Source organism: Carlito syrichta, unplaced genomic scaffold, assembly GCF_000164805.1.
Source record: "Carlito syrichta isolate Samal-C Ts95f unplaced genomic scaffold, Tarsius_syrichta-2.0.1 Scaffold303281, whole genome shotgun sequence".
NCBI lineage: Eukaryota > Metazoa > Chordata > Mammalia > Primates > Tarsiidae > Carlito > Carlito syrichta.
Window position 1 is genome coordinate 93,487 of NW_007247377.1, and position 12,909 is coordinate 106,395.

The window sequence follows — 12,909 nt, forward strand, 5'->3', positions numbered from 1 at the left end:
CCCCCAGGGCAGAAGCGGTGCTTTGCGAGGCGACGCCGGTCCGATAAGTAAAACAGCCTTCGAGGCCGCATGAAAGTAAATGCAGACGTCAAGAAAAATAGGAAACGGCAAGGATTGGAGCCAGGTGTCCGGAGCCGTGTGCGGATTTGACCCGGCTGGGGGGCGCAGCCTGTCATCCCAGCACTCTGGCAGGCCGAGGCAAGTGATTGCCTGAGCCGCGGGTTCGAGACCAGCCCCGGCAACTGGGCAGAAACTCTTCTCTACAATAAATGAGTAGAAAAGATTAGCCGGCTGTGGTAGCATGTGTCTGCAGTTCCAGCTACTTGGAAGGCTGGGGTGGAAGGATCGCCAGAGCCCAGCAGGTCGACGCTGGGGTGGCTGTGAGTGTGCCACTGCACTCCAACCTAGCGACACAGTAAGACTCCAAAGAGTCTAGATTTGCCTAATTACCAAGAGAATCTAGAAATCTCCAGTTTTTGGTAAATTTCCTGTATTTTTACCACAGCTCAGACTTAACATGACAGCCGATTTTAAGCTTCTAGGTATAGAATCATATCAGCCACAAAGAGAGATGCCTCTTTTCATATTTGGACTTTTTCTCTTCTTGCCTGATTGTTCTGGATAGGACTGCCAGTACTAGATTGAATAGCAGGAGTGAGAGTCTTGTCTTGTTCCTTGTCTTGTCTTGTTCCGGCTTCTGCCTGTTCAGCAAAATGTTCGCTGTGGGTTTATCATAGGTGGCTCTTACTGTTTTGCACCATATTCTTTCTGTGCCTAGGTGTTGGAAGGTTTTTATCAAGAAGAGATGCTGGATTTTATTGAGTGCTTTTTCCGCATCTATTGAAATAATCATGGTTTTACTCCTGTTAATGTGCTCAATTATGCCCATGGTCTTGTGAATGTGAATCAGCCCTGTATGCCAGGAATGAAGCCCACCTGGTCCTGGTGAATGAGCCTCGTAATGTGTTGTTGGATCCGATTTGCTGGAATCTTGCTGGGAATTTTTGCATCTGTGTTCAGGGAAACTGGCCTGTAATTCTCTTTTCTTGTTGGGTCCTTGCCACAAGTTTGCGGTATCGGTATGATACTGGCTTCATAAAATGAGCTAAGGATAATTCCTTTCTTCTTGATTTCCTGGAACGCTTTCAATAAGATTGGTATCAGCTCTTCCTTGTATGTCTTGTAGAATTCAGGTGAGATGTCATCTGGTCCAGGTCTCTCTTTTTTTGGCAGGGAGGTTTCTTATAACTGAGTTGATTTCCTGGATTGTTATCGGTCTGTTTAAGGTTTCAATTTCTTCTTGTTTCCAACTTAGGAGATGGTGTGGTGCTCACACAGGTATTTAAATTCTTAACCAATGGCCTGTTTTTTAAAAAATAAAATCTGTTGTTTCTTAGTGAAATTTTGAAATATGAAAATACTAGTATGTAATAAATGCATTGTTTTGAAATTGCTTGCCATGTGGAGATCTCTAAAATGTGTTGCCCGTTTCTGTTACCTCTTTTATGCTTTAAATGTAGAGCTTTTGAAGAGAAACGAAAGGAGCAAGAGGAAAAAGAATACCAAATCAGAGAACAGATACTTCAGCAAAGAAAACAGAAGTTTGAAGAAGTTACTGAAAAGTTTCAGCGTGCCCATATTCCTCTTTCACAGCGAAGGAGAGCAGGTGCCTTGATTTCTGGAACAATATGAGGAGGAAAATTAAAGTCTTATCACATTTGACTTGAGTATATGATACAATGGTAAATTAAGAAATAAAGTGAGCTGGGCTCGCTGGCTCAGCCTGTAATCCCATGCTTTGGGAGGCTGAGGTGAGTGGATTGCCTGAGCCCGCGAGTTCGTGACCCGCCTGGGCAACTTGGCAAGACCTCATCTCTACAATAAATCAAAAATTTAGCAGGGCATGGTAGCACGCGCCTGTAGCTCCAGCTCCTTGGAAGGCTGAGGCAGAAGGATCGCTGGGGCCCAGCGGGTCGAGGCTGCAGTGGCCGGGAGTGGCCTCTGCACTCCACTCTGGGCGACAGAGTAAGACTCCAACTCAAAAGAAAGAAAGAAAGTGGAAACTTAAATTAAAAATACCAATATGTTTCCTGAGTAATAGGACTTTAACCAAAATAATAATAATAATAATACTTTTATTTATGTTTAAGTTGGAGACTATTTTGTTGGCTTTATTAGTAAATTCTGGAAGCTCACAAGTTTGATTCGACTTAAACTGACTTACAATGTTTTCTCTTTTTAAAATCTAGTAAGTAGCTTAATAAAAAGAAATTGAACATTTGAATTCAGGACATTTGTGCAACATTCCTTCTAACATTTTATTCACAGTTTAGTTCAAATCTGAGAGGCTGGCAGAACAAAAAAAAGTTCTACAAAGTAATATAATCTGGCAATCTAAAGACCTGGAACCAATTCAGAATTTAAATATGATTATGGTTGGCTCTTTGGTATCATATCTGCATTTTTATACCTTAAATAGGAAGCATTAACAATATGTCAAAGGAAAAGAAAAAGGATAAGCAGAGCCTTTATGTATTAGCTTACATATACTGTGTTATACTTAGTCCTGGGCTAAGCTGAGATACAGAGAAATCTAATTGTGTTCTACCATTAAAGATCTCACAACCTGTTTTGGAGACGAGAGGAAGATAAACTATTAATGTAAATGATGTAATGATAATTGCTTTAGTTAGAAGAATGTGCAAAGTACTATGAGAGTACAGAGGAAAGAACACTAAACCATGTGTGGACATTATTCCTAGAACAGGGACTTAAGTTGGATCTAGAAGAACAACGAGCCTTTTGCAAAACAAAGAGAAAATAAAAGGGCATCCCAGACAGAAGGAACAGCTTGTGCAAATAAATTGTGTATTTTAGTGTATTTGAAGCACGGGATGAGAAAAAAGAGAAGAAAAATTAATATGAGGCTAGACAAAATAAGTTGGAGCCAATTCTCAAAAAACCTCATATGCCATACTAGGAATTTCATCTTTATGCGAAAGGCTGTCCACTTAGATTTTTTTAGCTGGAAAGCAAGATATTACTATGTCAGTCACGGGTCTTACTGTTAATAAAGACAGCTAGTAAAACTGCCCCAAAATAACAGTAGCTAAAACATGATAAGGGTTTATTTTTTTCTCACCTAATGTGGAGTCCTAAGGTAGGCAGTCAGGAGCTGGTGTAGGGTCATGTGAGGTCAATGGTGAACCAGACTCACTCTGTCTCTCGGCGCAACTGTCTTCAGTATATGGTGTAGTAAACCACAGACTAAGTATAAGCCTTATTTACACTCTCCTGGTCACATGGTGGCTGCTAGAACTTCAGCAGGAAGGAAGAAGAGGAAAAGACGAAAGTGCCTACCTCCGGACTCCCTAAAGCCCCCCATCTATCTGTTTTTATTGAAGTGGCAACTTCATTTGCAAGAAAGTCTGAAATTATGGTCTTTTTTTTTTAATACAGGTATTTGCCACCGCTGACAGTATAGGGTCTGTTACCAAGGAAGAAAGGAAAATGGGTGTTAGGTGGGAAACTAGGGGTCTCTGCTATATTTAGGTTCGTGTGTTAGATAGATATTTAGTTACAATGTGGAATATAGATTGAAGTAGAGACTTACTAAAGTAGATAGACTTGTTGGAGACTGTTTAATTGTAGGAGGAGGTGTTAAGCTTATAAATTAAAGCAACGGATGTAGACATAAGAGATAATATATTCAGATGATGCAATAAATAGGGTTCAGTTACTAATTGATCCAGAGTGGTAGAAGAAAGGTTAGGAGGAGAACTTAGCAGAGAGCCATATATATATATATTGTTTTGTTTTGTTTGGGGTTTTTTGAGCTGGAGTCTCACTCTGTCATCCAGGCTGGTTTGCAGTGGCACACTTACGGCCACCCCAGCGTTGACCCGCTGGGCTCTGACAATCCTTCCACCTCAGGCTTCCAAGCAGCCAGAACTACAGGCGTGTGCTACCACACCCGGCTAATTTTTTATTTATTGTAGAGACGCGGTCTCTCCAAGTTGCCTGGGCTGGTCTCAAACCCGGGGTCTCAGGCCATCCACTCACCTCAGCCTCCCAAAATGCTGGGATTACAGGCTGAGTCACCGAGCCTGGCCTGCCTCATATATTTTAAACACTTGATAAATAGTTTTTAAATCAATGAATTATTTTGGTGGATGATAGTGATATTAATCAAGGTTATCAATAAAAGAGGAGAATCAGATTAGAGGTACAAAGATCATGTATTAAATCTTAATTATATTGATTTTGAGCTACCCGTGGCATGTCTAAATGGGGAAATCAAATCAGCAACTAGAAATATGGGTCTGAAACTCAAAACAAAGATATGGAATAGAAATGTATATTTAAGAATCACTAATGAATAGATATATAGTTGATAAATGAAGCCGTAGGGAAGATACGCTAAACAAACAACCAAGTACAGACCAGAGATTAAGATTAAGCTAGAACCTTAAAACACATGAGCATTTGCTGTAGGTAGGGCAAGAAGAACTAGAAATGGATTCTGAGAAGTGGGAATCAAGAAAGCAGGAGAGAAATTAAAAGGAACAGAGAAAATAAGTATAAGAAGGCAATATAACAAAATAATATATGAGAAGGTATTAATAGTTTAAAGAAAGAAAATGTGATTAGTAGTGTTAAATGCCTCAGAAAAGTAGTCACCCCTCACAGGCACTGTTTACCCTAGAGAAGGTGCTGACTATCCTAGGTTCTGGGTACAAAACATCAGGAGTTTCTGCAAAAACAAGCAGCATACACATCCACACGATGGAATAGCGTGCAACCCTTAAACAAATAATGTGGAAACTCTCTACGGACCAATCTGGAAAGAGCTCCAGCAGAAGTAGGTCTACTATGAAACTAACAAGGCCTTAAGTTTCAGGACCCCTCATTGCTATGGCCCCTACATCTTATTTTATTTTGATCATTCTGCATTGTTTGTTCTTAATGAAGGCTCTCAAATTGTATAAGCCTTATATTCTCATAAAACCTGGATCTATCCCCAATCTCCAGGACATAGTGTGTGTAAAAATAAGGTTAAGAACAAAATATGTAATATTCTGCCTTCTTTGAAAGAAAAGGGGAAAATTAGAATATATTTCCTTATGTTTGCATGAAGAAACAGTGACTGAATACACAAATGACTAGTGAGAACAAGACTTCCAAATGTATTTTTTGTATATATAAGTATATATTTACATTACATGTAAATATAGAGATCTTATTATACAAAGGGCAGTGTTCATGTTGTCACTATGAAGACTGCAAGGAAGATACCTTTGAAGAAACATTTGTTTTACCTTCTGCCCAGTCGTGAACTCATCTCATACATGTGTTGGAAATAATTCTGCCCAAAGTCAACTAAGTTCTATTTTATAATGTTGAAATTAAAAATAAAAAAAAAAAAGACTGCAGAGAGCTAGCTAGTCTATCATGTGAGGACACAGCTCAAAGGCACCCTCTGTGTAGAAGGAGACCCTCACGAGGCACCGCCAGTGCCAGGATCTTGGACTTCCCAGCTTCATGAACTGTGAGAAATAAATTTCTCTTGTTTTCCATTTACCAGTCTAAGATATTTGTTACAGCAGTCTGAACAGAGTAAAATCTAAAACTTGACAGTGTCAGCTCCAAGAGTACTGGTCACTTGGGACTTGGATTTCAGCCACCATCCCATCAGTGTGCATTCCTCAACAGCATTTCTGTCTTCGCCGGTTGACTGGTGAAATGGATCATCTCTAGGGTTCAGTTTTGAACCAAGCCTTCCATAAGAATATACTGTTTTTGCTGAACCCTTTTAAGGTAAATTATTAGAAGTCTGATGACACATGGATCTTTTAAAGAAGACAAGAGGAAAAACAGTTTGGAAGTGTCATTGGCGAGATAAAGTCAGAATACCTTCCTTTTTTTTGATAGAAATATTTATAAAATTTGCCAGAAATTCATGGGACAGTGAAATCAAATAGAGGGATTTGCATGCCAGAATAAAGAGCCTAGACATTTCTCAAAGTTTCCTTTTTCCAGACAAATATTCATAAAATGGTGATAAAAATTTTGAGGACACAGTGTCTCTTTGGGAATTTGATGTCAAAATTTGAAGTATTTAGCTGGGCTTGGTGGCTCAGCCTGTAATCCCAGTGCTTTGGAAGGCTGAGTGGATTGCCTGAGCCCGCAGGTTCGAGACCCGCCTGGGCAACTTGGCAAGACCTCATCTCTACAATAAATCAAAAATTAGCCGGGCATGGTAGTGCACGCCTGTAGTTCCAGCTACTTGGAAGGCTGAGGTGGAAGGATTGCCAGAGCCCAGCAGGTCTGAGTGACAGAGTGAGACTCTAACTCAAAAAAAAATAAAATTGAAGTATTTGCAATATTTAAAAAATGTTTCACATTACAAAAGTTTAAAAGTAATATATTATTGACCAACTAAATTATATATAGAGAGAGCCCATTGAAGATAAAGTGATTCTGTGCTATCTAATCTTTATTATTTCCGTAGTTTTCCAAAAACCAGTTCCTCCTTTAGAAGAGGCCCTCCAACAAATTCAGGAATTCAACTTAAAATCAGAAATAAATCTTCCCTTTTCTCACAGACCAGCGATGAACTGGAGGTAAGTACTTACTAGAAGGTGTAATTATCAATGTGCAATAATTATATAACTTTATAGTTGCTCAATTTGTAGGCCTTTTCCTCAGTGATTCCTCACCTCTGTTTTAGAGTTTGTTATTTTATTTTCACAGATTAAATATTTAGTGTTACTACCTACATAGAATTAGATCAGGCAACGTAAGGGGACATAAAGAAGTATACAGCTGTGGAATACAATCCCCAGTGAAATAATGCTTCAAAAAGTATAGAATAGCACCACATGCATAATGATAAGGATATTTAACATCTGTTTATATAAAGACATTTATAATTCAGACAGTACATTCTGGTAATTATTTTACCTTTGCATAATGTTATTCCATTTTTAGAACACCTGTGATCACAAATTCCCTTGCTCAGGACTAAAGCAAAATAAATACATCCTCTCAGGCTGCACTAGAGTTCAGGAAAGACCTCGTGGAATCGAGAACTTTTCAACAGAGCTTTAAAGAAAATAAAAATTAATTATGGAACGAGTGGGTGGATGACTTTCCAGACGGAGGGATGAGCATATGCAAAGGCCAAAAGTCACAGAAGGCATGCTGTATAAGGGTGAGAGATGGGTGAATCATAGATGCACAATACTGATCGCTGGCTAGATGTAAGAGCGGAGAGGTAAATGCATCTGTATGCCAAGGAGTGTAAACTTATCCTGGAAGTTTAGGAGGAACAGTGGAGGATTTTAAGTGGGCGGGTGATAAGAAAGCCAGCAAAGGATGCTGAAGCACCCCTAGAACTGACACAGAATCAATGTTACTAGCACACACTGAACTAGGAAGAATGGCAGCTCTCGAAGAGGGAGGAGGCTGGGCAGGACCCATGGTCATAGGCAGAGGACACAGCCAATGGGGAACTACGTCCAGAAGGGAGGAAGTCAGAGGAATCATCATCCAAACCCCTTTCTTCTGTCACCTCCATTGCCTGCTTTTACCTTCCATTGGCCAAACCATAAGTCAAAGAGCAGGGGATCGTTCAGTCTCTTAGAACACAGAGTCAAGTGGAGAAGTGTGGCAAGTTGATCTTGAGGGGCAAAGAGAATGTCTGGCATAGAATCAATGCGTCTCCCATTTTCAAAAACCTGGCAACTTTTGTCAGAGCTAAAGTGGAGTGGTAGAGACAGAGAGGAGATTGCACTGAGATGAAGAGAGATGGAGAGCAAAACAGATGACAAGCGTAGTTTGGCTATGAAAGTAAAAGCGTGATGGGACAATAGCCAGAGGAGATGTGGGGCCAAGATGCGGCTTTTCCCTTAAGAGAGATTTTATCGTGTTTAAATATGAGTGTTGAAATGATGAATTTCAGTCTAGAAAGGTAGAGTAGGATAAAAACGTGAAATGTCTCAAGGACCTATTCTGTGCTGGATGGTGATTAGCCCAGGGTTTGCACTTACTTTATGATACTGTGTAATGCTATATACATGTAATGCTTTGTAATGGGGGCTGTTACAGGAATATTAGCAAAGTAATAAAGTTCAAAACTGAAGTTAGCAAGTACTCTTAAGGGATGAGTAAGAACTGTCTAGCAAAGGAGCACGGGTTGGGTTTTAGGCGTGCGCAGTTACAGTTTGTGAAAGGCACGTTCTTCTATGGAAATAGAACATGGTCAGAGTGACAGGACTGTAGGATGTGTTGCGGATAACAAGACAGGAGGTGATCTCGAAATATAGATTGAAATCCAGTGTGAAATGCTTGTGCATCTAGGTAGGGAGTTTGAACTTTATCCTATAATCAGTAAGGAGCCAATGGAGGTTTGTAAGCAGGGAGTGATATCATCTTCTTTATTAATTTAGAAAAATAGATGGCACAAATATTGGAGAATAGAGTGTATGGAGGGAAATTGGAAGCAAGGAGACCAGAGAGAAAATTATTGGGATAATCCAAGGGCTACCTTATGACTGCCTAAACTAGAACAGTGATGTTTTATATAGTGAAGAAAGGATAGTTCTGATCTGATAAAGAATAAAAAGATGGCCAGACACGGTGGCTCAAGCCTGTAATCCCAGCACTTTGGGAGGCCGTGGTGAGGGGATGGGCTGAGCCCACGGGTTCGGGAACAGCCTGGGCAACTTGGTGAAACCTCATCTCTAAAATAAGTAAAAAAAAAAAAAACTAGCTGGGCATAGTGGCACATGCCTGTGGTTCTGGCTACTTGGAAAGCTGAGGCAGAAGGATCACCAGAGCCTAGCAGTTCGACGCTGGGGTGGCCGTAAGCATGCCCCTGCACTCTAGCCTGGGTGACAGAGTGAGACTCCAACTCAAAAAAAAAGAATAAAAAGATCTCGAGTGTTTAGGAGAGAATGAGAGAGAAGAAAGGATTAAAACAATGCCTGTCATCATGCAGAGGAGTGGCATAAAGAAATAGGAGGCTAAGGACATTGATCAAGCAGAAATATAAGGACCAGAGTATAGAGAGAATAGTAGCTGGAAAGTTAGGAAGTGTCTGGCCTTTGGTTTAAAGGACTTGTGTTAGAAGGGTGATAGTAAGGCAGGCAGAAAAGCTCGAGAGAAAAGATATTTCATGGAGAGACTAGATGATGACTTGGATGTGTGATCGGATAAAGAAAGTGAAAAGCAGCACAAGTCCATGGAGCTGAAATTTTGAGTCTTGAAGATTAAGGAACTGCGATGACTTTTGAAAAGTTCTGCTTAAACCTTCTGAATCAAGAGGACAAATATCAATGTAGGAATGTGTAGAAACAATTTGACCAAAAATGAGGTGAGAGGTCAAGGCTATAGAGATGGATTAGAAAGTTATGATTGTTGTTGCTTAATTTTATGTGCACCTCTGTCCCCCCAACAAGATAGTAATATTCTAGAAGACAGTGTCTATCTCCCACATGCAGGTATTCACTGTAGTAGTACTTAGTTCATCACAATGCGCGTTAGAAGTATTCAGCAACTACTTTGAATGGAGAAATGTCACGGACATAAGTGAGCACTTGTCAGAGGGTGTAAACGTGGCCTGAAGTTTAACAGATGCAGAGGATATTCGTCTGAGACAAACACTGAGAAGGAACTTCAGACAGAAGGAGAATCCATGTGTGAAAAGGCATAGAGGCGTGAAAGGCTGTTGTGTTAAGAGAGCTGCTGGGAGTTCAGTCTGGCTTGCGCGTACAGTGGGAAGAGCGTTGTGGGCCAGTAGGTTGAAAGGAAGCCATGAGTTAAATCATGAAGAGCGGTGCTAAAGAGTTTGTTTTAAAACAATTACTGAAAGATTTGAAGCAAACACACATCATACAGTTTAGAAACATTGCCAGAATGGAAAAGAACAGAGTATGACTAAAAGTGGAAAAGTCAGATAAAGCGGCCCTTGAGTTAGTGGCAACGATGACTTCTTGAAAGCTATCTAGGAAGTAGAGCCAACATGATTTGGTGACTGTCTAAGACCCAGGAGGTGACTGGGAGGACTCCAAGGTGACTCCAGAGAGTAGGTTTGGTCAGTGAACAGAGCGTGAAACCACTTAGCAAAATAAGAATTATGAGATTAAGAGGGCCGAGCTCACAGTAAAGAATGTTTTAAATGAATATGAGAGAAAGTTTAGGGGAGGGAGTAGTTAGAAGGAGGGTGATAAGTTGTGCGTTTGAGCCAGTATCTCCAGGTAAGAATGTCGACATGACAGTCATCAATCAGTGAATGAAACTAAAGTTGTGGCTCCATATCCACCATTGCTGGTCTTGTGTTCAACTAAAAATCAAACTACCATAACTACATACGGTAGATCATGTTTGTCTTCATTTAAAGAAGAGCAGAACACACTGCATGCCAGCAAGACCACATTCTTCAATAGCAGGAATCCTCATAGCAGCCCATAAAGCGGCTGAGGGGCTTGTCTTCGCTGTGTTTCTACCCCCTGCACGTGACCGCTCAGCTGTGAGGATCCCAGTGTAAGATCACAATGCATGGGTGGCTCTCCACCGTGGATTAGAAACCCATGTTCCAAATAGGAACCAGTGTTTCTTGTGAGGGCTCTGTATGAATAGCGTCAAGGACCCTGGGAGAGACACTCCCAGTAAACAGCATGACCATCCTCAGGGAGACCCTAAACCATAGCTTCCTGGGAGGTCTCTAAGGTTTATTCATAGTTCTGTTAGTCCAGAGGCAGTTTACCAACAAAGGGTCATTTTTACCATAATCGACGGCCACTGCACTCCAGTCTGGGCGACAGAGTGAGACTCCAACTCAAAAGAAAAAAAAACATAGCTCAAATCCTGCTAATAATGTGGAAAACAGACTTAAAAAGTTACTCATAGTTGAACTGGTCCATAAAAAGAATGGATTTTGTTCACCCTTTACTCACACACAGACATAGGTAAGATCACACAGACTGGAGATAAGGCTACACAGACAGTATGGGTATAGTAAGAAAAGAAGGCCACGAAACTCAAAAATGCCAGCATATAAAGGGCCAGCAAAGAAAGGGGAGCTCAAGAAAGAGCCTGAGAAGGAACAACCAGAAATGCAGGAAAATAACCAGGAGAGCATGCTGAGATGGAAACCAGATGACTTAGAGTCAGGAAGAGAGTGGTCAAGAGGTGTTGCAATTATTAGGTCAATTAGTTAATCACCAGCAAAGCAGTACGTTGAAGTGGTGGAGGCGGGAACCAGAGAGCAGTGGATTGAGGAAAAGATGGCAGTTGGGAAGCGAAGGCAGCGTCGCGCTAGAGCGGTCTGGGAAGGCTCAGCTGAAAAGAGAAGACCACAGGCAGTGAGAGGGGTCCGGGATTCGGGGGGAATTTAGACTGAGGACAGAATTCTAAAACCGCTTCGTCCGCAAGTGATGTGCACTTTTATACAGGCATTCGTCACTTTCACTTTTGTGTGTTTTTTTCTGTGTATCACTTGTTATCCTTTATGTTAGTCAGATATTTTTGGGTTTTAAGAAAAGATTTTGTGTAATGAGTGAAAGCATAGACATTCCTCTTGTTTGACAGAGTGCGGCTGCGCAAAGTCATAGAAGAGCTAAGCTGTCAGAGCAACTTTTATTTTCATGTAGCAAACAAACATCTAGAGTTACAGCAAATCTCTCTAGGATCATTCAGTAATATATGTATTTGCTTTACAAGACATGCTCTTCATCCTGCGTTAGAGTACAATGCCTAGGTAGTTTCCATGTGGCTATTTTCGTATGCTATTATGACTACGGTGGTATCTATGCGTGTGTGTGTATGTTTATATAGATCACATAAATGTTATATATTTGGAAAACAACAGATGTATACAACGTAATAGAGTGAACACTATGATTTACTTATTAAAAAGTTGAACTTCTCTCCACAGATAGCTAACAGTATTAAGTAATGTATATGGAAGTACTTTGTAAACTATAAAATGGAACAAAGATAGAGATACTGGAATATTAAGAATCAGGTGTTAGTTTAATGGAATTATTTATGTTTATTGAAGCTACAAATATTGATAAACAGCTATCACATTAAAATACACTTTCAGTGGGATATAAACCTAAAATTTGTTAAGGAATAAAGTCATGCAAAGAAACAGGGAGCTTCCAAAGAAGGAGAGATGTATCAGTATTCATAAAAGGTTGTTCCCATGTGAAAACATGTTAGTGGCAGATAAAAATAATTTAAGATATTGGCAGTGTGGTCGTCTAAAGGGGAAAAAAGTATGAAAAAGTACAGGTCATTTAATGTTTAAGCCTCTAAGAAAAAATCGGAGAATGTGGTCTTATGAACATAGTAGCTGCTTCAGCAAATCGAGAGATATCAGAATATTAATAAGGGACAATTTCAAATATAAAAAGTGATCAGTCTTCTGTCACAACCAAATTCTAGTTACAAGGCTATAATATACCTGACACCTTCTGGAAGGTGTGGGGCAGAAGAAGGTATATTCTCTCTCATATTAAATATTATACTTTAGCACAATGATGTCATTAGATACCTGTCTCCAATATCCATGTATTTGTGGGGAGACAGTTGGTATTAACTACGTGCTACGCTGAGAAGTCTGGCCAGAGCTACGGAGTTGTCTGTTTGACCTCTATTTGCCCTTTCTACCAGCGACTGAAACCAGAATTTCCAGCCCAAACTCAAATAACTGTATGACTCACAGACTTCTAAGGCAAAAGCATTCTGAGAGCACGGAAGGGGGGGGCCTGAAGGCCTTGTGCCCTTTCTTCAGTTCGTGTGGGAGGGCCCTGGTTGGTCCGAGGACCAAACGGAGCACGACCCAAAAGCCCAGAGGCGGCCCCGAGTCTGCAGCCGGGGAGACGGCCTCGCCGCCGCCCG

The 12,909-nt window shown here is 40.6% G+C and overlaps 1 protein-coding gene across 4 annotated transcripts in view; it reads left to right on the forward strand.

Moving 5' to 3' along the window:
* The window catches only part of CEP126 (centrosomal protein 126), a 72,191-nt gene that overhangs the window by 18,931 nt on the left and 40,351 nt on the right, over window positions 1–12,909 (forward strand). For all 4 annotated transcript variants that reach the window (XM_021712455.1, XM_021712453.1, XM_021712454.1 and 1 more), the window contains exons 2-3: window positions 1,521–1,666; window positions 6,512–6,623. In XM_021712455.1, coding sequence (XP_021568130.1) covers window positions 1,521–1,666; window positions 6,512–6,623 — 258 coding nt within the window. The remainder of the gene's footprint in view (window positions 1–1,520; window positions 1,667–6,511; window positions 6,624–12,909) is intronic.